Source organism: Seriola dumerili, unplaced genomic scaffold (assembly GCF_002260705.1).
Source record: "Seriola dumerili isolate Sdu_G_001 unplaced genomic scaffold, Sdu_1.0 BDQW01001888.1, whole genome shotgun sequence".
Taxonomy (NCBI): domain Eukaryota; kingdom Metazoa; phylum Chordata; class Actinopteri; order Carangiformes; family Carangidae; genus Seriola; species Seriola dumerili.
This window is the reverse complement of record NW_019176143.1, coordinates 484,288-506,746: the sequence shown is the minus strand read 5'-3', so window position 1 is coordinate 506,746 and position 22,459 is coordinate 484,288. Positions and strand designations below refer to the sequence as shown.

Genomic DNA, 22,459 nt, shown 5'->3' with positions numbered 1-22,459 from the left:
ATGTTTCTTTCATCCATGACCCCTCTACAGCCTGATCCATGTGTTTGTTATTTTCCCCTAACCTTAAGCAAAAACAATTTTAACCCAAATCACAATCTTTTCCTAAACCTAACCGTGACCGTTCCACAAGCTTAACCACGTATTTTTTATTGCTACCATTAAGACAAATTTCTGCACCGGTTTAATGCCATCCGACTGGAGAATTAGAGCCACCGGGTATTTATCTCAATGCACCAATCCTGAATATTTTGCAAAATGGTAATGGATGGAAACCGACATTAATTCACATCTTCTTTTTCAGTATTCTAAAGATTCAGTTAAAATTAGCACTACATTTGAAAGGAAACCTGGATATAAACAGCATATAAATTCATTCTGCTTTCATCACATTCAAATCATATTACCATCCATTTTCCAGTCACACTTTTCATGTTATTCTTTAGTTCATTTACCTTTTTAGTTCACCCCCTAGTGGCTTAAAGTCTTACTCAAATATGTTTGTTTTGTGTGCATGTGTGTCTTTTTAAGTGCTCCAAATTGAATGACTACAGAGCCAAGGACATGATTACCATGGCAACAAGCAGAGATAATGTGTTGGTTAGGGCCGTTGAGTATTAGTTGTGTGGTGTTTTGGAGCCCGATCAGCAGGCACAAAGAATCACTTCCTTTAGTCATTATCATCTTTCTCAATTTATCCCTCCGTCTTTGGATATTATTTGTTGTCGTGTTGAGAAAAAGCTGTGAGGAAGTGAACAGCCGCCATCCATCTGTATCACAAAAACACATGCACACACAAAGTATCTCCCAGTATTTTCATTGTACTCAAAAATATCTCATAATCCAAGTCAACAATTTAAACGTTTAGGTCTTTCACATATACAGACAGGGCACCTTTGCACCTTCTACACAGAATGGCACATCACACCGACACTTTTACAGCAGTTGCTAATCTGGCCTTTCACACCACTGTGCTGTGCAAGCTCTCAGCAGGTTACGGACAGTAGCTGAGCTGACACCAGCCCTCTTCTGCCAAATTAACAGTATGCGACTTGGCTCATGCAAAAGCTTGCCCAGTATTCACAAACCCTTCATGTTTTTTATTGCAATACATGTTGAAAGGTCATCAGGAATTAGCTTTTTTTTCCCATGCAGAATCTTTCATAATTTTTTTCCATATATGGACACATTAGGGGTGACCAGTGACCAAAGAGCTTTTCAAATTCTAAGGATGATTTTTCTTTTTTTTTCCTAACTTTCTCTTTTTATTTCTCAGAACAAATACAAGTAGAGATTTTTTTTTTAAATAACCAAAAATAAAAATCTCTTATCTGTGTGAATGTATTAGTGATTAGACTAGTGACTAATCATAGTCACTAGTCTCTGGCCTTGACTGCTATAGCCCATTAAACACCTCCCACACCTACTGCCTCTTTTCTCTTTCGTCTCTCCCGTACTGAAAACCAAAAACCAAATCAGCAGTTAGCCGTCAGAAAGGAACAAGAATTACCTCCTCACAGTTGTACTGTATTTCTCCGCCAAACAATCAAGTTGCAGGTCACATGCAAGTCTGTCCAGACTCTTAGTGAAGACTGTGAAGGAATTTAATAAAAATGTATTTATGTATTTTTTTTTTTTTGATGTGTGATAAGGGATATACCATATCATAAACAGAAAATAACATACCATAAAATACATACTTTTTGCTTCTTTTTCTTTGCTAAGCTTTGTTGTTCTTTAACAATAGTAGCCAGAAAAGTGTTTGCATAATGTTACAAAGTTACAGTGAAGCTGACCTTTGACCTTTTGGATACAAACTGTCATCACTTTATTAATTTATCCTATTAGACATTTGTGTGAAATCTTGTCATAATTAGTGTATGAATTCTTGAGTTATGGCCAAAAACGTCTTTTGTGATGTCACAGTCACCTTGATCCTTGACCACCAAAATCTAAATCATGTCATCTTTGAGTCCACATGGACATTTGTGCCAAATTTTAAGAAATTCCCTCAATGTGTTCCTCAGAAATCGCATTCACAAGAATAGGATAGACAGACAACCTGAAAACATAATACCTCTAGCCAAGGCTGTAGCTGGAAGCCATAGCCTGCATGATACACAAATCCATATATCAACGCTCATTTTAGACAAGCAAAAAATGAAATGAGAAGTGCGATTAAAAGAGGGGGGGTGTGATCATCTGTGTGTGCAGATTTACAGTATGTGTAAACATGCTTAAGTAATGTGTGTGTTGTCACATTCGTATGTATACTCTCATACATTTATCAGAGCATGTTCTGTCAACATGGGTTCAGATGAGACATAGTGTTTGCATGGAATAACTCCAGTTCTATCCTAGGCTCTGCTGCTGGTTTAACCCCTTTGAGGCCCAAACACAGATTAGTGCCCTCACAACTACCATCCTACTCCCTGTGTACTCAGTGACATGAGGAACAAGGGGGGCAGATGCTATTTAAGGGTCACACACATATTCATGAATCTGAATAGAAATTCATGGGTTTTAGACAACAGATATCACAATTAAAAAGTTTTTTTTTTTTTTTTTTTTTACAAGACTTTACAAGAGAGTTTAATTGATATGGACAAAATCAAGTAATTTTCATGCTCCCAAAGAAACTGTTGATTAAAAAGGTATGATGTTGAATTTGGGACCTCTAGTAGAGTTATGGAGCAGTTTATTTATCCCTGTTCTGTGTGTCTCATTCATATGCAGGAGGGCGCACATGCAGGCACGCGGGTGATGTGATACACATTCCTGCCAATGTTTCTTTCACACTCATTTACTGACCTACAGGTGATTGTAGTCACCAAGCAATGCTGCAATGCACCAAAAATGCAGGGGAGAAGAAGAAGACTGCAAGCTAATAGACAATGGAGCACTTAAACAAATGGCTTTGCAGGTGTTTAATATGGAAGGAAATGCATTCACCACCATTAATAACACCTTTAAAATCAAAAAGGTTTCCATTTCTAATAGTGACTACTGTAGTTCAACTGATGTGTCTTAGAAAATGGAAAGTAAACCCCAGGTTCCGGCTCTCTATGTCCCTCTGAACCAGAGTAAGTCTGTTTTTTTTTTTTGTTTTTTTTAATCTTTACTTGCCACAGGATTGGACCTGATGTGTCCTAGTGTGAAAACTTAAAGCTTCAGTAAGGTTAACTGATAGTGAAGCCTGTTAGAGACCAAAGCATGTATGATACTAATTACAGCACTTTAAAAAGGAGCTAGTTTTAAGTTTTGCTATTTTAACGTTAGCATAGCATTTTGCCAACAGCTGTTTTCTACCAGTCTAGAAGAAACGTTCAGTATTGCGAGTTCAATATCAAACTTCATTCCTTTACTCGCCAAGAGCCGTCTCCAACAGTGGAAAGCACCGCCAATGTTAACTCTTGTTTAGCTTCTGTTTCTATCATTGCTTTTCTTCTACTGAAGTTAGCTTGCTGACCAGCTATCCCCTTACAAGTAGCCACTTTAATACTTTACAGATTTCTGTAGGGTGGTTGTACTCTCTCTTTCTCTCTCACTCACACACACACACACACACACACACACACACACACACACCACTGACTTATTAATAGTTTTGATATCAAGTCAAAATACAGTCTCATGCTTCCCCCTATCAATTATACCAACCTCCTGCTACTGCTCTCCTGCTTTTTCCATCTATACTCTCCCCTTCTCTCTCTCCCCTTTCCTCTCTCAAAAAAGGAAGCATGTATAGAAATCTAAAACTAACAAGGAGACAACACAAGAGTCAATGCTGCTGCTCTAACGCATTTCAAATGGTGCCAAGCTCAGAACGCAGACTGATTCAAAGCTCATTGTCGCAACACACACTAATGCAGTGAGGGGGACACAGGGAGCAAGTAGCACCCTGGTGGCTCAATCTATACGAGTGCATACTGCAGAGTACAGTCACACCACAGCGTGGGGTTTGAATCCTTTCATGAGAGCCATCTAAACATATTCCGTCTCTCACTCTCTCCTGTGTATCTGTGTTCACCCATCTGACTGATGCAAATGTTGTTTACCGAATCTGAAAGTAAAGAAAATCGTTATCAATTGAATGAGCTTTCACCACAGTGCATCAGTGTGACAGTAGGAGCCTTGATGCATTTTTGTGGCATGTTCAAAAAATAGACCAGTAAGCCCTTTTTTTCTGTTGCACTGTCGGCATGAAATGCAAAGGATGTGTCTGTCATTCCAACATAATCCAGTATATTATCACTGTATTCAGATGTACAGTGATGCATCCAACACCCCCACCCCTCTACACATGCACGCACCAAACACTGTTCTGCTGCTCTGCTGTGGCTGGAGCAAAATTTAGATGATCAAGCTCACATAGGGCAACAACAAATTACATCGGTCAATCAATTAATAAGCCACATATTATAAAACTGTTGATGCAGTTTAAATATTCAGTTTTGGCCTCAACAGAACATGACATCAAAGTTGAAGATAAAAGACTTGAGAGTGCTTCAAATACCATTCGCAGACTGCCAGCCTTTATTTACCAGCATGAAGATTGTTCCTGACCATCATTATCGACAGTGACAGTTTGACACATCTGTTCTTTAACAAGTGAAACACACATTTGTGTCGAAAGGGGATAAATAGTTAAAAATCCTGACCCCTCATGTGACCCATATATGTGCGTGTGTGTGTGGGTTATATGATAGAAGCTGCCGTAAAAAGCACATGAAATGAAATACGCACACAAGTACACACTCTAACACAAACACATCCTCACTTGTCAGGCTTTAACCTACACTGCAGTGCCAGAGCAGATGGTCTGCACAACCCTGGGTTGACTTACTGAAACAAAAAGAAACAGAGAGAGAGCGAGCGAGAGAGAGAATGTAGGGGGGATAGAGACTGTCTATCTCGTCCCATACTGTCCATCCCAAAGCATTACTGTCAGAAGAAGACAAAGCAGCTCTGACTGATTAACACACACACACACACACACACACACACACACACACACACACACACACAGGTATCGTCTCCCATCATCTGCCTCTGTCTCTTTTCCTTTCCATCTCTCTCTCCTCTCTCCATCTTTTCTCCTATTGTTCCTATTGAGCAGTGAGCAGAAACTCTAGCCCATCCTCATCTATTGTCACAAGTCATTTTCACTATCGTCTGCCTGCCTACTGAACTTTTAATGACAAACTGACAGGAAGACAGCACTAGCATATGGTTTGCCATCCTATAGGAGAAGATGTGTATAGGGGAGTGTGTGCATGCGTGGGAGGTTTCATTCTTACAGCTACAATAATCCCACGCTTTGATGCATTTTCCAAGAAAGGGATTCAAATCGGTCAATTAATCAATTCAATTGATATTTGAAAGTGAGAATCCACATAATGAAAACAAGGAGAATAAAATATAGAAAAAAATGTCATGAAATGCATTACAATCAATAATCCACTGTCAAAATTAACACCAGTCAACACAACTATAGTTTACAGCTTCTGGTAGGATTAACCCATGCATGAATCATGCTCTTCTCTACGCTAGTCAGTCTATACATACGTTATCCAACACTGTCCTGTACTGAATACTTGTTGTAAATATGTCTCATCACCGTGACTAACACTGTAAAATCCTGGCACACACTTAAACACCCTCATGTCATCATTGTTAATGACAGGTAGTCTCTGCATGCTGCTCTGTTCATTCCTACATCACAGACGAGCAGTACACGATGGCATTAACAGAGCAGTAAACCCTAAACAGTCAGACCTCTACAATCCATCTGTAAAATGATGATTAAGATATTTGACCTACAAGGGAAATATTGATTTTGTTTTTGATTTTTTTTCTGCCATTGGTTCGGGTCTAAACAATGGCATTTGTATTTCTGAGTTAGATTTCCATTCGTGGTTTGTTGCTGTGAACTGGCAGAGTCTTTGGCCTGACGCAGCTCATAGCAAGCCGAAGTTCCCAAACGTACATCTCGGCAACACCATTACACTCAGCTGCAACATGACGAGCAAAATATTTTTTCAGGCTGCTGCCACATTTCTTATCGAACCAAGAACTTATGTTTCCCTAATCTGTCAGAAATTAAAAGAAGAAGATGAAGAAATCAAAACAATACAGACTGGGTCTATTCCTTGGTGCCCGAGATATTTGACGCACTCATAATAGGTCTCTATGGGATTTTCCAGATTTTCAGATGTCGTAGACAAAGCAATCTCACAATTTGTACAACTTGTATTTTTTTGGCAAATGAGTACATACATCTGCTCCCTTCAATGTGGCCCAGAACACATTTGTGTACACAATGTTAAAAATAAAGGAAAAAGAAATATGCCCAGAGCGTCCCAGACCACCTGCAAGTGTGGTCTGAGCGATCAGATCTCACTGCGTCCTAAGTACTAGTCCATTCACATCTGTACACTCTACAAATCATCCAAGACATCTTAATGCCCGGTATGAAAAGGGCCTTAGTCTTTACCATTTGTATATTGCTTGCTTTACCAGAATATTACAGTGTTCTTCAACCTCGACCTTCGCACAACAGTCTGTAACTGAGATGTGTCTGAAATGGCTGTGGTCACTGGCATCAGAACCATTGTCAGTCATCTCTGTTTTCAAGGCAGATCGGTCAATACTCTGAACAATCAAACCCTGTCAGAAAGTGTCAGGAGATGTCTCAGTTACAGACACACGCCGGTCAGTTACCACAGTCATGAGGCACTGATTTCCACACACCTTCATGATGCCAATTTCCTGATCAGTTCTTCCCATCAATCAATACTGACACATCAATGTGGTTAAACAATATTGGCAGAAGGTCATCAATGTAAAGAGATACCATCCCAATTCATTCATAACTTTCAGGTGTGTTTTCAGTGGTCCTTCATGAGAAACACAACTCTGAAGTTGAAGGACAGACTTCAGAAACCACCTTTTGGAGGCCTCTACATCCAGAGAACTGAATCCATTTGTTATCAGCGGTACAATGCCCTTTTAACTCAATGTCACCTGCCAGCTGTAGCTCTGGGAATTTCACTTTTGACACAGGCATGTGTAGTCACTGCCCCCACCATTTAGATCTGTTGTTCTAATGCAGTCTGACGTGGTACAGAGCCCCAGTCAGCACGCTGCTCACCTGTCTGGCAGCTCTCATTACTGGTCAATCGACATAGCAGCCCACTTACATTACATAATGTCTAGACCGCTTCAGAGCCCAGACAATATGTAATTTAAGAAGTCCACAACAGTTTTTCAGTAGTCTTGGGCAGTGTTAAGAGTCCACATCAAAGTGTTCAAGATAAAATTCATAATACTTGATAAAACATCACTAAATTAAAAAGACCCCATATTCTTATAACACTCAAGTTTATGTCTGAATCACTGTAGGGGACATGTTATATGCTACATTGAATTGAGCTTCCTTCACTGCTGCCCTGCTCACATGCAAATGCAGAGTTGAAAAATACATACATTGTGAAAAACAGTTACTAAAACAAGAGATCCAGATAAATAACTATAAATGTTACTGAGATCTCAACAGACGTCTACTGTATGTGTTGTTTCAGAATCACTTGTACTAATTACAGTTTCAAGTCCAAGGCCTTTAAAGCCAAGTTAAAAACCAAAAATAGGTGAAAATCATGAGAAAAAAATGTCTGTGAATGAAAAATTTATTTCCCCGCAAGTCTGCAAAACAATTTTGCATCATTAACCTATTTTACTGTGCGTGGAGCATGACAAGCACCCTCATTTTATCCAAGAGGTCTGCAGAGCTTTCATTTGGCATCAGCTACTGCACATGAAAGTCCCCAAAATAGCCCTAAAATTTACCTACAGCAGCAAAACAGTTGCCAGATTGAGCTTTGATAGTGTTTGCTTTGACACTGAAGAGTTTTTTGTTGTGGTTTTATTTAATTGAATATTAACACCATCAAATATGCTGAAAAGTTGGTGCTACCTTCAGCCTGCAATCTGTCACTATCTCTCCTCTATGCACACACAAAACTTGCCTTCATACACACTCTGATCACACACCAGCCTGATTTCACAGTGATCTGCAGAGCTCGGAAAGAAAGTAATGTCACCATATTTTACATAAGAATCACATCTTGAGGCTATATGAGCGTCAAACACACATGTCAGCTGAGCAGCAGCACTGCTGAGGTCAAATCCGACTCAGACAATCTGCCCACACTGCAGAGCTGTCTCAGCAAGCCACAGAGAGAGGCAGAGAGAGGAGAGAGAGGTAGGAAAAAAAAAAAAGAAAGAGTTTAGGTGTGTGGGTGAGAAGAAGAAACAAAAGAATCCTCTTCCATTCATGGCATTTGAAAGCATCAGAATTTGAGCATTTGAGTATTTGTGAGGAGGAGAGAAAAAAGTGGGAGAGAAGATTTGTGCCAGACAGACAGTAAGTCTATGTGAGATACTGAATAAGTGTAAATGAACAGTGGGACGAAAGAAAGGAGGAGTGAGGAAACATAGTGATAGACAGAACAGACAAAGCACCTGCAGGAACTGTCAGTAAACTCTCAGCAGGTAGCAGACAGAATATCAGACAGCATTTATTCATAAATCCTGACAGGTTTGCTTGTGACATCCAGTTTCAATGAACAACTTCTGCATAACTCTGGAGACTGAGGATCAGATTTTGAAATGTGTAGCGCGAGCTCGCTGAAAACGTACTGCAGGCTCGGCAGAGGGTATTTCAGATGGCGCTGGCAAGAACAGCTTTATGAAAAGACACAATATGACAACGACAACAGACACATGAGAGGGGATTTCTAGACAAAAAGGGGGAGTTTTGTGTATCAACAACATTTAGAGCTGTTTTCTTATTTACATAAAACGACTCTTTAAAGCACAAGTTCACAAATTCCATAAGTAGACGTGGGGAACATGGTTGAAATCTGTTTTAATGTATCAATATGAATATTTTAACATTAAGCATCATGACACAGCAAATGTCTTTAAATCATTGTTTAATGGGAATAACCTTCATTAGACAAAACTTAAATTAGCAATTTGTTACATCATCATAATATAATTTCAATGAAATTTGATAAACAATTCACAATACTCACCAAGCAAATCAATATATGGGTCTCTTGGTACTGTGCACTTCTATGGAAGATTTTACATGCCATCTCTGTTTTACTGTCTTTTTAAACTTTTAGCCCGAAAAGCTGTAAAATAATTGCACAACGAGCAGAATAGAGTTGCATTCCAAACAGCAAATGTGTGGTCAACTCAAGTCTAATGAAAAATTGAGCAGCATAATAAAAGAATAATGAAGATGTCGCAGCTGAGATGAAGTGGATGAGGAAAGAAATAAAGACTGAAACATACAAAGGTTGAGGGAAAAAAAAATAAATAAAAATACAACACCTAGCCACTAAGTAAAGAAAACAGCTTATGTTTTTCATGTCTCACCCACACATGCACTCTAAACTCTGAGACACACACACACACACACACACACACCTGTACTTCATGCCCGTGTGTTTCCCCGTTGACTCCTTGAGTGAGATGTGCCGTGGGGTGAAGGAGCCGAAGCTGCGAGCAATGATGGCCACGGTGCGGAACTTGGCCCTGGCTTGGTTCACCACGTTGGGGCTGGTGGCGCTCTGCTTGCTGTGGTCCCCATTACCCCTCTTCAGGTTGTGGTCCGTGCAGGCGATGGACACCTGCATGGCTGAGCTTCAGGCGAGGCAGCAGAGCCCGAAAAAACACGGAGGAAAAAGTACTGAGGGAGTGGAAACAGCCAGTGAGGGAAGCCTGAAGTGTTTTTAAAATATCTTTATTCAGCTTCTTGTCCTCTTTTAGTAAAAGTGTGTGTTCAGATTCTCCTGTTTCTTTTGAAGTTCTTTTTCCGCTTTGCTTGGAAACAGATTATGTCTTCAATTCCTCACGTGAGAGCATCACTTTGTTCTGTGAAGCAAAATACAGCTGCAAAAGCTTTTCCTCTGTTTTTTTGCTCTCACATTAAATCTTCCATTTTAAGTCGTTCCTTGTAGAATAGAAATAGCAGAATGGGTCAATCATCAAAAGATTGAAAAGAACAAAGACTCCTCAGTTCTTTGAGGGATCCCCAATTCATTCCCCCGCCGGTCTTCTCTTCTCCTGTGTCCTGCCGAGCTCGGGTATTTTCTGACAGGGTTTCAGCTGCAGAATGACAATCAGAGGAGGTGGAAAGAGTGCAGAGAAATGACAGAGGAGCGAAACAGACAGAGAGAGATGGAGATGCGACCCAGGCGCTGCGCTCTCCCTGGTCTGACTGTGGGAAGAGAGAGCGAGCGAGCGAGCAGTAGCGTGTGAGAGAGGGGAGAGGAGGGTGAAGGAGGAGGAGACAGGGTCAGAGAACAGATAAGGAGACAGAGAGGCAGAGAGGAAGGAGGAAACAAGGGGAGGGAGGGGAGGGAAGGGAGGGGGTGTCTCTCTCAGGTCCTGGCAGGGTGCACCATCACACTTCTGCCATCAGCACTTTTTCCTGTCTTGTCACTTCTTCTTCTTCTCTCCTCGTTCTTCATCTCCTCCCTCTTCCTCCTGCCTGACGATGCTAATGCGTGTTACTAATGTGCTTGTGCCCCAGTTTCCCCCTCTTTCTCCCCTCTCCCCTTCTCTCTCTCTCTGATACTTGTTCTATATCCGATATTTGGATGTTCTGCTCTTTTCTCCTTCTTCCTGTTTCCGTTTTTTCCTCAGCAGGACAGCTCCTTCGCCGACAGCAGACCTTCAGGGATCTGAGAGGAATGTGGTGCCACACATTTGCTTTCTCTCTCACTCCCACTCTGTCTGTCTCTCTTTAGCTCCCGCTCCACCTGTCTCACTCACCCTTTCACGTTGTTTTTTCACCTTTCACCAATCTTTTAAGGTTCCTTCCTCTCTTCCTCCACCAATAATTTCTATGCCCTTTAGTCCCTCTTCACAACATTCTCTCCTTTTTCTACCTTTTCTGTCTTTATTTCTCCATTTTCTGGATCAGTAGTTACTCTACACCAGTAACAAATATCAGTTGGCTTTGTGTGCCTCTGTTGTGGCAGGATAAATCCTGCTGCTATAACTGTGCCACCTTTTGGCAGTTCTCCTAAAAAAAAGAGAAATTGTGTCTCTTTGCTTTGCTTTGAAATTCACTATATACTGGAAGAAAACATACATATTGTAACTGGTATATGGCCTTTATCTTCTTCAGGAGCCAACATGTGTTGTGCATTTTGTGCATGTGTACATACATAAAACAGTGATACAAAAGCCAGAGTATTTGAAAGTCAGAAACATACATTTGCTGACATAAAGTGATCTTTTTTTTCCTCCCCAAATCCCCTCACACACTGTACAAACAACCCCCATAGGCAGCTACAAATCAAAGCGAACGAGAGGAGGATGGATGGACGAGATGGGGGAGGTGTGCAGAGACTGGAATCATGAGAAAGAAAATGACTAAAAACAGCAGGCTTAGGCGTAGCTGAGAAGAGAGGGAATTATTGCATGTGTGCGTGTGCGTCTGTTTGATTACAGCCAACCATGTGTGTGCCTGCACGTGAATGACTGTGTGCGCATTTGAGTGTGTGTGTGACTTTACAGAGTAAGGTGTTTATGTTGTGTGCTCTCCAGTAATTCTATAAGGGGTGTCAAGCTGAGGTAAATGGAGCATTTTGCTGCAGGGTCCCACAACAGTCTCTTTCTCTCTCTGTGTGTGTGTGTGTGTGTGTGTGTGTGTGTGTGTGTGTGTGTGTGTGTGTGTGTGTGTGTACACACATGTGGTGTAAATGTCAGCTCTGCAGTGTAAATACATCTGAGTGTTTGGACAAAATAAACAGACCATATCATTATCTGGACTCACCAATATACAGATTTTTCATATTGCTTTGCTTTGTTTGTGCCGCTTCTTTGGTGTAAGCTGATGCTTTTACTGTAACATCTGACCAAAAAAAAAAAAAAAAGGCTGCACCAACAGCGATGTACAAGCAAGAGGAAGTGGTTGTAAATGCCATGGAAATGTCACGCTTACCCCTGTGTTATCAGTCTGTTTCTTCTTTCAAAAGTCAGCATCTGAACTAGAGGAGGGAGGCGATTAGAGCACAATAAGGAATTCCTCGTACAACGTATTGCTACATTTAAAGAATATAGGATCTCTTCAGCAATACACACAGCCAGGTTACTGAGAGCCACACCTGGAGTCCTGGTTGTTTTATTTTAAGCTGTAGGGTGGATTGCCATGAAACAATGTACAGATATCAACGGTGCACAAAGATGACTCTGATGCCCCCTTGAATTTTCATCAGACAAAATCATCATGTCAAAATCAGATACAAAATTTGACAATGTAAATATGATAAAATACAGTCTAAAACGGGCAACAAAATGTCATGTCAAATCAATTATTAAGCAGAGAGTACAAACTTAACCACCAGCTATTCGACGCTGTCAGTACTTTCTGACAGTTTGACGGTTCTGCTGACATACTTTGCTCTGTATTAAGGTTCAACACCCAGCTGTACACGACAACCGCGTAAACATTTATGTAAAGGAGCAAAAAGTTGATATTATATCATATTTCAGACCTCCATTCATTCAGACAAGACTGTATAGCTCTAATGGGAGTTGTCCATACAACTAAAATAACTAATGGGTATACGTTTGCGTCTATTAACATGACATGATAAATTCATTCTTGCTACTAACCCCATTACTGGAGCTCCTGCTAACCCGACCTCGTTTACAGGGAACTTTAGGATCTCTCAATAAGAGCCTTCTGGGATAGTGACTAATTGGAAACCAGTGTCAGAGCTGCCTGTTGAGGTAACTGGTTCCATCTGACTGTGACTGACTGTTATAGTCCACTGCTTTAAACTGCTCCAGCTCATTGATTTAGACAGATCTAATGTACATATTGTGTATTGTTTATTGTGCATTGTTTACTGTGCATCATGTCTGCATTTTTTTTTTCTACCCCCACTTCAGTCCTTTGAAAATGAACACCGCCACTCCTGTCCAATCTCCGCAACTTTACTGAGAAGACGCACACACAGCCTCGGGATCAATCTCACACCTAATGGAAAAGCTGTTCTTCAGCAGCTCATTTCAGATCGATCGTGTCCCACCCCCTGGGAGGGAAACAGCACATTCCCAACCAATTCCATGTTTGGAGCTGGAGCTGCCTTGAATCCTCTTTCATCTAATGAGGAGAGGAAAAGTGCTGAGTGTGTGGTTGCAAGGTGTGTTACTGTACTGGAGTGTGTGCAACGTACAGTATACAGACATAGAGGTAACAAACTTATGTGTGTGCAGGGGGGGGGGGTGCTGTGCTACACATCAATCTCCATCAGTCACTGTCAAAACACCAAAGCTGCTGGATTAAATGTTTGTTACTGCAGGAAAAAATTCTAATTCTTGCAGTGGTGTGTGTGTGTGTGTGTGTGTGTGTGTGTGTGTGTGTGTGTGTGTGTGTGTGTGTGTGTGTGTGTGTGTGTCTTTAATCTACAGTATATATCATCAGCCATTTGAAACACGTCTTAGGTCTAACTGTTTTAGGTCACTCCTGTGACCTAAAATGATCAAACTGAGTGGCCTTGTATTGGGGGGGGGGGGGGGGTGCACAGCTGTAACCCAGTAGTTAGTGAAGCGAACTTGTACTGAAGGGTCACTGAACTGAGTCCGAAAAATCTGAACACCAGAAATAAACCAGACACTATTTTTCACTAAACATAGAGCCAGAGGAGGGCAAGAAAATAACTGACAAATTCTGCCTTAGTTTTAGTCAAATTACAAGTTCAGATATCTGAGTTTGGCTACATTTAAAAGAGGTTTCTTCCTGTACAATCCTTGGGTTTTATTGGTTTTTTACCACTGTATTTTCTTAAGACATATTTACAGCTGCAGTTATAACTGAAATACACGTGACAGATGCAGTATGCAAGAGCCTATAATCAATATGCCAAATATATGACGACAGGAAAAATGCACTCACGAGTGTGAAGATGCTGCATATGGACACATGCCATGGCAGCTTTTATTAAATTATCCGAAACACGACACGTTTATTGCTGTTACCCAAGAAAGGAGGCTCCAATTTAGCAGCAATCAATACAAGAGTTCATGTTTGTTCGTGTTTTATTAGAAATTTCACAGCTGCTCTACAGCTCAGAGAAGAAAAGAAAAGGTGAGCTCAGACAGCTACTGAGAAACTGTTTTGTTGAGGAGAATCTTATTGTCCACGACAGCAGCTCTGTTGGTCTTTTCAACACTGGTGAGTGTTGTGTACTGCAAGTCTTCTTGCTTGTTTTCCGCAGTAGCTGCTGTTCTGTTTAATGATATCTGCATCACAACGTCAGGGTCTGATTTAAAGATTAATGATAATAATGTCTGTGTGCATGTGTGTGTGTGTGTGTTCAGAGATAAATAGGCAACACATAATTCGTGACACATCACAACTATGTACTACATAACTGACTCATTGCCATTATAGCCTGGGATCTTTGGCTCTGCTCCTCCAGCTGAATTAAACTCAAACTGATGCAGCAGTCGGCCTCTCAAGAGTCTTTGCAGCTGTTCCCCATAACAACAACCTTGTGGGTTTAAAATATGCCCCCCATTCCTATGATCTATTAGTCAGGATGCACATATCTGAAGGCTTTTTCACCATTTTTCTGATTATCATCCCTGTTTTCCCAGCAGCAGCCCCGTAAGCAGCAAGTGATGACACACTCATAACTCTAAGCATAAAGCAGTGACTGTGTCCTACTTTTGCACCTGTGTGTGTGTGTGTGTGTGTGTGTGCGCGCATGTTGGACTGCATGCTGGATCATGAACTTTGTCAGCAAAAGTCTACACACTACATAATGAAATCCCCATCAGATGCCCCTGACTATTTATGTACTGTATGTGTGTATGCATGTCTGTAGGTGAGTGAGCGTGTGTTTGTCTTGTGACGCATTTAGCATCACCACCAACTGTCGAGCCTTACTCAGTGCTACCTGACCGAACACCGATGAGAGTATCACTTCTACACACGCAATGTTCCCACTGCAGACAGCAAAGCTTTTCCCACTGAGCAAGGGGTACGTGCGCACACACACAGACACACACCTGGACAGTTTGTGTACTGAAGCCAAAAACACAGTCACAAAAGTATGAACAGACAAATGAAATGTTCATAAAACACTGAGGGTTCTGTTTTACCATGCAGTTACAAAGACCACTGTAGTGTAAAGTGTTTTCATGTGTGTAAGGTCAATAAGACATTATCCAAGGACACCTGCTAATTTTTGTTCCCACACTGCACATTTTCATTTTGCAATACAATGCTGCACATCACTGTTATATCCATCAGATTTGATGTGGACTTGCTGATGTCAACTTCAATTAATTTGCTGGTTGGAGAGTTTTTTTTTTTTTTTTTTTTTTTTTTTTTAACATTAGTCGCCACTACTCTGCAGCTTTTGAACTTATATGTTTTTATCTGTGCTAAATAATGGACCCAGCAAATTATAAAGCGAGTGACACTGCACTAAATCTGACTTTTGTCCTTGGATGTCTATTCTCAACATAACAGTTTTTAAAAGCATCCTGCATTGAATTGCTTTTCATATTTTGCTTTGCCTCACATATAAAAATACTAAAAGTGAACAAGTGCATTTCAATGAGTTCAATCAAAAAAAATATCAACTTGTTGCAGTGCTGCTTATATTAGTTTTTAAGCCATAATAAAAATTCAGCAAAAATAGTAGAAAAGCCAGTGGAACTGGCAGACTGATCAAGGGTCTTTCCATCATATCCCATAATGCATTTAATATTACTTTCCTAACTCATCACTGTACAGTCTATGGTGCTTTTTCATTATACTTATTCAAAATGAATTTGATTATAACAGGGCTATGCTTCGTTTTACATCATTACAAAGGAAATGTATAGGGCCCAGTTAACTGTACCAAACGTTTTCTGTGCAAGTCAAAACATTCACTAGTATAGAGTCATGCTGTATACTGTATATTGATGCCCTTGTCTGCAGCCCTGCTCCGAGTGTTGTGACCCAAGTTGAAAGGACAGCATCAGGGATGTCAGCCCTCTTTATGTCTATAAGCTCCTCATCTCCTGCCCATAGGACTGATCTGTCCCCACTGCCATGGACTGAACCATCTGTAGCAGCTGTAGGGGGGGTTGTTCTCAGTGAGACATGATTAGGAAACCTGACTTGTTTGTGACCTCATATTGGAAACAGAAGTGTACAGTAAGCAAAACAAGAGTAGAATACACTTTATGTGCAACTATGGAAGAAAAGTTTAACAACATGACCAGTATTGGGGTTAAGACTTGTTTTTTTCCATTACTGTTCAAGAACTTCTTTGTAACTTTGTACTTTCAGAGTGCCACCCCTTGGAGAGTCAGGTACTTCAATAAACTTCTCCAGGTGCTAGAACTAGGTTGGAGACACTTTTTTTCCATAACATTTGCAAAAAAATGATGGGTTGGAAAAAAACCCAAGTGAGGAGGTAAGGTGATTTCACATTTCCTAAAAGTAGTAGTGTAGATTTCTACTTGTATATGAAACCCAACAGCAAAATACTGTGTTAGAAAGGATGAAAACCACTGGAATAGGCTTGAGGTTTGTGTGTGCATTGGCAGGCTTTCCACCTCATTTGTTTGTGCCTTCCAAAGCCATTATAAATCACTGAATAATGACTAGAATAGGGGTTACTGAATAATATTTTTTTTAAGGAATGAAATAACATTTTTAAAAAACACCCTTGTGTGATTCAAGTGGCTTAAGATGAGTCTACAGAGAAAACCTCATAATATTAAGGTACTGAGCAGAGCAAAAGAACAAAAGGCCGTCATTTCAAAGTGACAGCTCTGTGAAATTACAATAACACACGCACACAGTGTCACATTATCATTAAATCTTTCTCCAATCCTTCCAGCTTTGACTGAGGCCACAGGTGAAAGGGCAGAATGACAAAGAAAGGGAGAGAAGGAATGCTTCATTACTCAATCATATCCATTAAAATCCATAAAAGCAGCGTTTCAATTTCACCCGTCATGGCAGTGATCTCGCTCTCTGTACAGGGTTAGGGTTAGAGTGACACCGCAAAGCTGTCACACCCCATCACTAACAGCACTGTGCTCAAGGCTGAATCAAGTCACCAACAGGCAGCTTACATGTTAGATTTTGTCTATTATATTTCATACAAAATGTATATTATACATTATGTTTTATACATGATCCGATTACAAGAGCAGGCATTAAGTAGTTGTAAAAATCTTAGTAAACACCTTGTCACCCTTCTCATTTTTTTTTTTTTTTTTTTTAAGAGTTAGGCTAATATTATATAATATGCATACTAGAAGAATGCAGTATAATAAATTATGCTTTATACTCTCCTCATATCTTGCTCAAATATTATTATACATAAATTATTCTGCTGAATTTTCAAAATAACATCACGGACACTATAATAAAATGTGAATAAGGCAGATTTATACTGCAAGCATCAGCATATTTCTATATTACAGTTATTGTGGCATCAAATAATCTTGGTGAGAGCTCATATGTGTCATGCATAATTTTATTTCCTCTGCAATTGTTTACAATTAGCAGGGTATCTTGGGTAATAAGCTTGAAATGCATGTACACCCACTCGCTGATGCCGACTGAATGTCATACTTGACTCCTGGGGATTTATTCCTGGATCGTTTGTATCATTAAAGAGGTCGAAGCATGGTAGATCATGGGTCAAGGATACTACAGCCACAAGCATATTACAGTGATGAGTCCTGGCTTTAAGGTCATGTCAATCATGGTTCATAACATAAAGATACGTGTTGGGTCTCCAATGAGAATCGGTCATCCCCTCCTCCATCATTTCACAGCAGCAGAGCTATGAGCACATTTTGAGAGGAAGCTTTAGATTGTTGTAACCATATGATTGTATGAGCCATCACAATGCAGCTACAATACTTCCCTATATACCATAAGAAAAACAAAAGCCAGTAGGAGTTATATTCTCCTCATGCATCCTGAATTTCGTGAATCTGCATCACATAATGCCGGGTAAACTCCATTTTCCAAACATGAAGGTGGGTAAACTGTGTTGGTTTACTCTTCTGCAGTGGCAAATGAGCAGGAGAGCAAATCTCCACAAAATATTCCCCACTCAGCTTTGCATAAACGCCAGAGGTTCCATCATCCAGTGGCTGAGCACCAAGGGGTGTCACAGTGGAAAGATGCCAGATCCTCTGCAGCTGCCACCTCCACTCACAGCAACAACATTACCCCTGAAAATAAAACCATGTCTCCTCCAGCCCAAGAGGAACTTATGTAACAGCAAAGTTCTGATTAATTACTACAGTAAATGGCTCCATTTAACTCCTGTCCAAATTAAAATTTCACCTTTAGTTGAGCTTATAATTAAGATTTTTGTTGTTGTGGTGGTTATTGTTCTCTGGTAAAACTTAGGCTAACTAAAATTGTTTCAAATACATAATCATGCCACAACAACACAGAGAATAGGGAGAACTTTACACCCCGTTTACACCTGGTATTAAAATGCGATCTGTATCCAGATATCTGATCCAGATAATAAATGTATTTTTAATACATTTTCATCATCCTCATTGAGATCGGCTCTCTGTCCTATGGAGCAAAATTTGAGCAAGAGCTATTTGAAATGGCATTTACACCTACCTAAGATCCGAACACAATGTGAGCCAGATTACCTCCAGAGGTGATGAGGCTGATCCAATCACAGTCTGAGCACAACGCATTTACGCCTTGCATTAACATGTGTTTTTCTATCCGGATAAGGTGTCTGGATAGAGATCACCTTTTACTACCAAGTGTAAACAGGGTCTTCCGCAAATGGGTGTGATATTTGGTGAATGTATTTAGTTCTATTGTGAATTTATCATCAAAGTACACTTTGACAAAATACCATAAACACATATCAACAGACATCTTAACAACATAAGCGTCTCTCTTTACTCTCTGTATCATGTATACACACACACACACACACACACACACACACAGGTCACCACTGGGTCGTAATCCTGAGTGTATCCATTTAGAGGCTGTCATTGTCCTCAGAGGAGCATTAGATTACAGCTAGTTATTTAGACTTGAGACAGCTGTTGAAGATAAGAAGGGTCAAAATGTCATGAGCTTCTATCTATCACTAACACAACCAGTCACCTGCCCTCTCTGTGCTGAGCGCAGCCTTACAATAGACTTGTAGTCAAGACGAACTAAATTGCAACATAGTACTGGTAAAGTTATAGAACAAACCACAGCACATGTTGAAACTTGGGTAGTTACAACATGTGCTGTGTTTCCAGACATCAATCACCTTTCATGCTATAATTAATTAAATTTATTTTTAATTAAACACTTCAGCAGGCCCGGGTCCAGAGTAAAATTAATTAGTAGGAGTGCATTAGTAGTAGGTACAGTGCACACTGTATGCCCAGCCAAGCAACTGCATACCCATGCAATGGAAACTTAGTGGCAGTCAGCATAGCATACTGCTGCTAGTGTCAGCTCCACAGTATGTTACTAAAGTCTCAACACTATCCACAGATGGTACCACTAGCTGAACTTCATGCACACTTAAACTTGCTAGGTATCGATTTAGAACAAATTGTTTCATCATTATCCACTAAAAGATGGTGTACCCCATTTTACAGCTCAAAGTCTTTTTAATGAAACTACAATTTCCCACTGAAACGCACATTAAGGGTTGAACTAGGCATTTACAGTACAAAATGAACCCTATCTAACCAAATAAGCAAGAGGCAGGTGCAGCTGTGGGCTGGTTTCAGCTGAGATTGGGCAGACTAACTTTGGTTTTATTATCATCACTATCACTATTATCAGTGTCTGCTATGTTGCGTCATTTGCTGATGTCAATGACATGCTATTGTAGCTGACAATGATCTATGTTTTCTTATTCAGTCTGACAAGGACACGCATCACCTTGTGTGACCAGCAGTGATTTGACCAACAGTACTTGCTAGAGTTGTGTGTGCACACAGTTATTGTTAGCAATAAAAGATTATTGCTGACATTACTGTGTATCCTTTAAATGTATATTACTCAGCCCAAATTCAAGTAAATTAGTTTAATTACAAATTGAGTATAAGTTATAGAAACAGGGGAAGCTGCAGCTTGTGTACTTCACTACAATCTGTGGCACATAAGCCTAAAGTCTTACTCTTGCATACTATCACTTTTTGTGTAAAAAAAAAAAAAACAAAAAAAAAAAAAACAAAAATCACCAGGTTGGTCACCACGGTAATATCTGTCCATAGAGCTTAATGAGCTGTTTGCATCATATGTCTGGACTGACATGTTTTGCATGCACAAACAACAAAGGAAGTCATTATAAAGTGCTTTCTCCAGGGAAACACCAGCAGTGCTGTGTTTTTACTGAGTGTTGAGTCTTTCCTCCAGTGTGTGTGTGTGTGTGTGTGTGTGTGTGTGTGTGTGTGTGTGTGTGTGTGTGTGTGTGTGTGTGTGTGTGTGTGTGTGTGTGTGTGTGTACTGCACTCCTCCCACTGCAGCTCAGGTCATTGTATCCATCCAGGGTCACTGCTGTAAATATGAATGTGTTCCAAGGGAGCAATTCAGAAGAGGAAATAAAATCTTTGATTTTCTGTCCAACTCAGTGTTTTCTGTATGAAGTAAATGTCAGCAGAGAAAGGTGTTTACACTTACGACACGAGAGAATCCACCAGTTCTAGTTTCATGATATCTCAGACCTTTGAAATAATGCCAATCAATGTTATTTCCTAATATGACTATACCCAGAACTCAGCATGGTGCATTTTTAAGAGAATTTCTGAGAGCAAAATTGTAAGGTACAACTTTTTAATAACCTTCTGTCTATTGTAACTAAACACATGACATAATGAGGTTGTTCTCCAACTTGCACCGTGTAATAAGCACATACTCCTACACTACCTGCACCACAATTAGCTATTTGTTGCAGAGAGCAGCGTTCCTGACTGCTAGAGAGTCTCCAGAAATGGACACTTGATAGTCAGGAGTGGTAACAACGAGAGAAAACTGTCATCTCAGTGATAGCATTGCTATGGAAACTGTATGGAGGCGTTATGTGTGTGGGAAAAAGCAGCAATAAAATAACACCAGGCAAGAATAAAGATGCCAGATGGCAACCAGGCAGCATCTGGAGGAACGAAGGATACATGTACACTGGTCACCTCTGAGAAGAAAGTGTATACAGTAAATAGTGTAATGAAAGAGACACTTTCATCTGCTAAGCTATGACTACATTACATCTCCAACTGGGTTGTTTCATAGAGAAATACGGTACCGTGATACAAGGCAGGATAGGAACAGGAAAAGAAGCTTGGTTTAGTAAAGTTTTGTTACGTATCAAGTATCTTTAACAGTGGGTACCATGATTTCCACTTTACTTTAAGGGGAATCGCATTGTAAGATTTTCTCAACACCCAGACAGCCAAGTCAAACTCTGACAAAAGGCAGCAGCAAAAGGCAGCAGCATTCATGCAGGAAAAAAAACTAAACCAACTTGCCTCTCAATTTATTTCCTACATTGTGTTGGTGACCTTTATGCCACTTCTCAAACAGGCCACATTTCCTCTGGTCACACACTCCTTTGGAGACAGAAATAGTTTATCTAAATGTGCTGTGCTGGATGTGTGTATGGTGCTTGTGTATGTGTTTCATCACAATTTACATGTTGATTACAACTAGTAGCTGAAGTTGTCAGATAAATGTAGAGCAGTAAAAAAGAAAAATGTTTGCCCCTGAAATTTAGAAGCTAGAAATAGAACTACTCAAGCAAAAGTACAAGCACCTCAAAAGTAAAGGAAAACCAAAAAAGTGTACTAGTAAAGTCCTTAAGTGTAGTTAGTTACTTTCTATCACTGATGGTAAGAACAGCACACTACTTCCTGCATTGCCACTAGTGGTTGTCACATAGTCCAAAATACTGAACCCCCTCTGAAACTAAACCGTGAAACTGAAGCCTAACAAGCATAAATAAATCCACTGAAAATTTCAAGGCCAATTAGACCCAAACAAAAATGTGGTTGTTCCAAAAAACACCCTCACAGAGTCAAGACAAGGACACCCTTTCTCTTGCGTGGATTATGATCAGTATTTCATGATTGGATCCCCCCGATTACGAAACAAATTGACACACAGCCTCAACACCTGCAGCAAGAGAACCGAGCTCTACCTGTACCCTCTTAGACTGAATAAAATTTGGACCCAGTCTGACCTGGGTCCCCAGATCAAGTCTTAAGTCGAGTTTCAACCAAAAAGTGACAGTCAATAAGAACTAAAGTAAGACCCTGGTTCCTGCGGTCGAAACGTGCATAGTTCCTCAAAAGGTTCCTGGTTCCTGGGGAAAGTTCTTGAGGTGGAAACATGGTTTTAGTTACAAACAACAAATGAACCATCAAA

General features: G+C 40.2%; 1 protein-coding gene across 5 annotated transcripts in view; it reads right to left on the bottom strand.

Moving 5' to 3' along the window:
* kcnab1 (potassium voltage-gated channel subfamily A member regulatory beta subunit 1) overlaps window positions 1-22,459 on the bottom strand; it is a 131,100-nt gene that overhangs the window by 63,410 nt on the left and 45,231 nt on the right. For 3 of the 5 annotated variants that reach the window (XM_022768863.1, XM_022768864.1, XM_022768865.1), the window contains exon 1: window positions 9,496-9,747. The exons of the other annotated variants lie outside the window; for them this stretch is intronic. In XM_022768863.1, coding sequence (XP_022624584.1) covers window positions 9,496-9,704 — 209 coding nt within the window. In that variant the 5' untranslated portion in view covers window positions 9,705-9,747. Of the gene's footprint in view, window positions 1-9,495; window positions 9,748-22,459 lie in introns of those variants that run through there. 5 annotated transcript variants of the gene reach the window in all.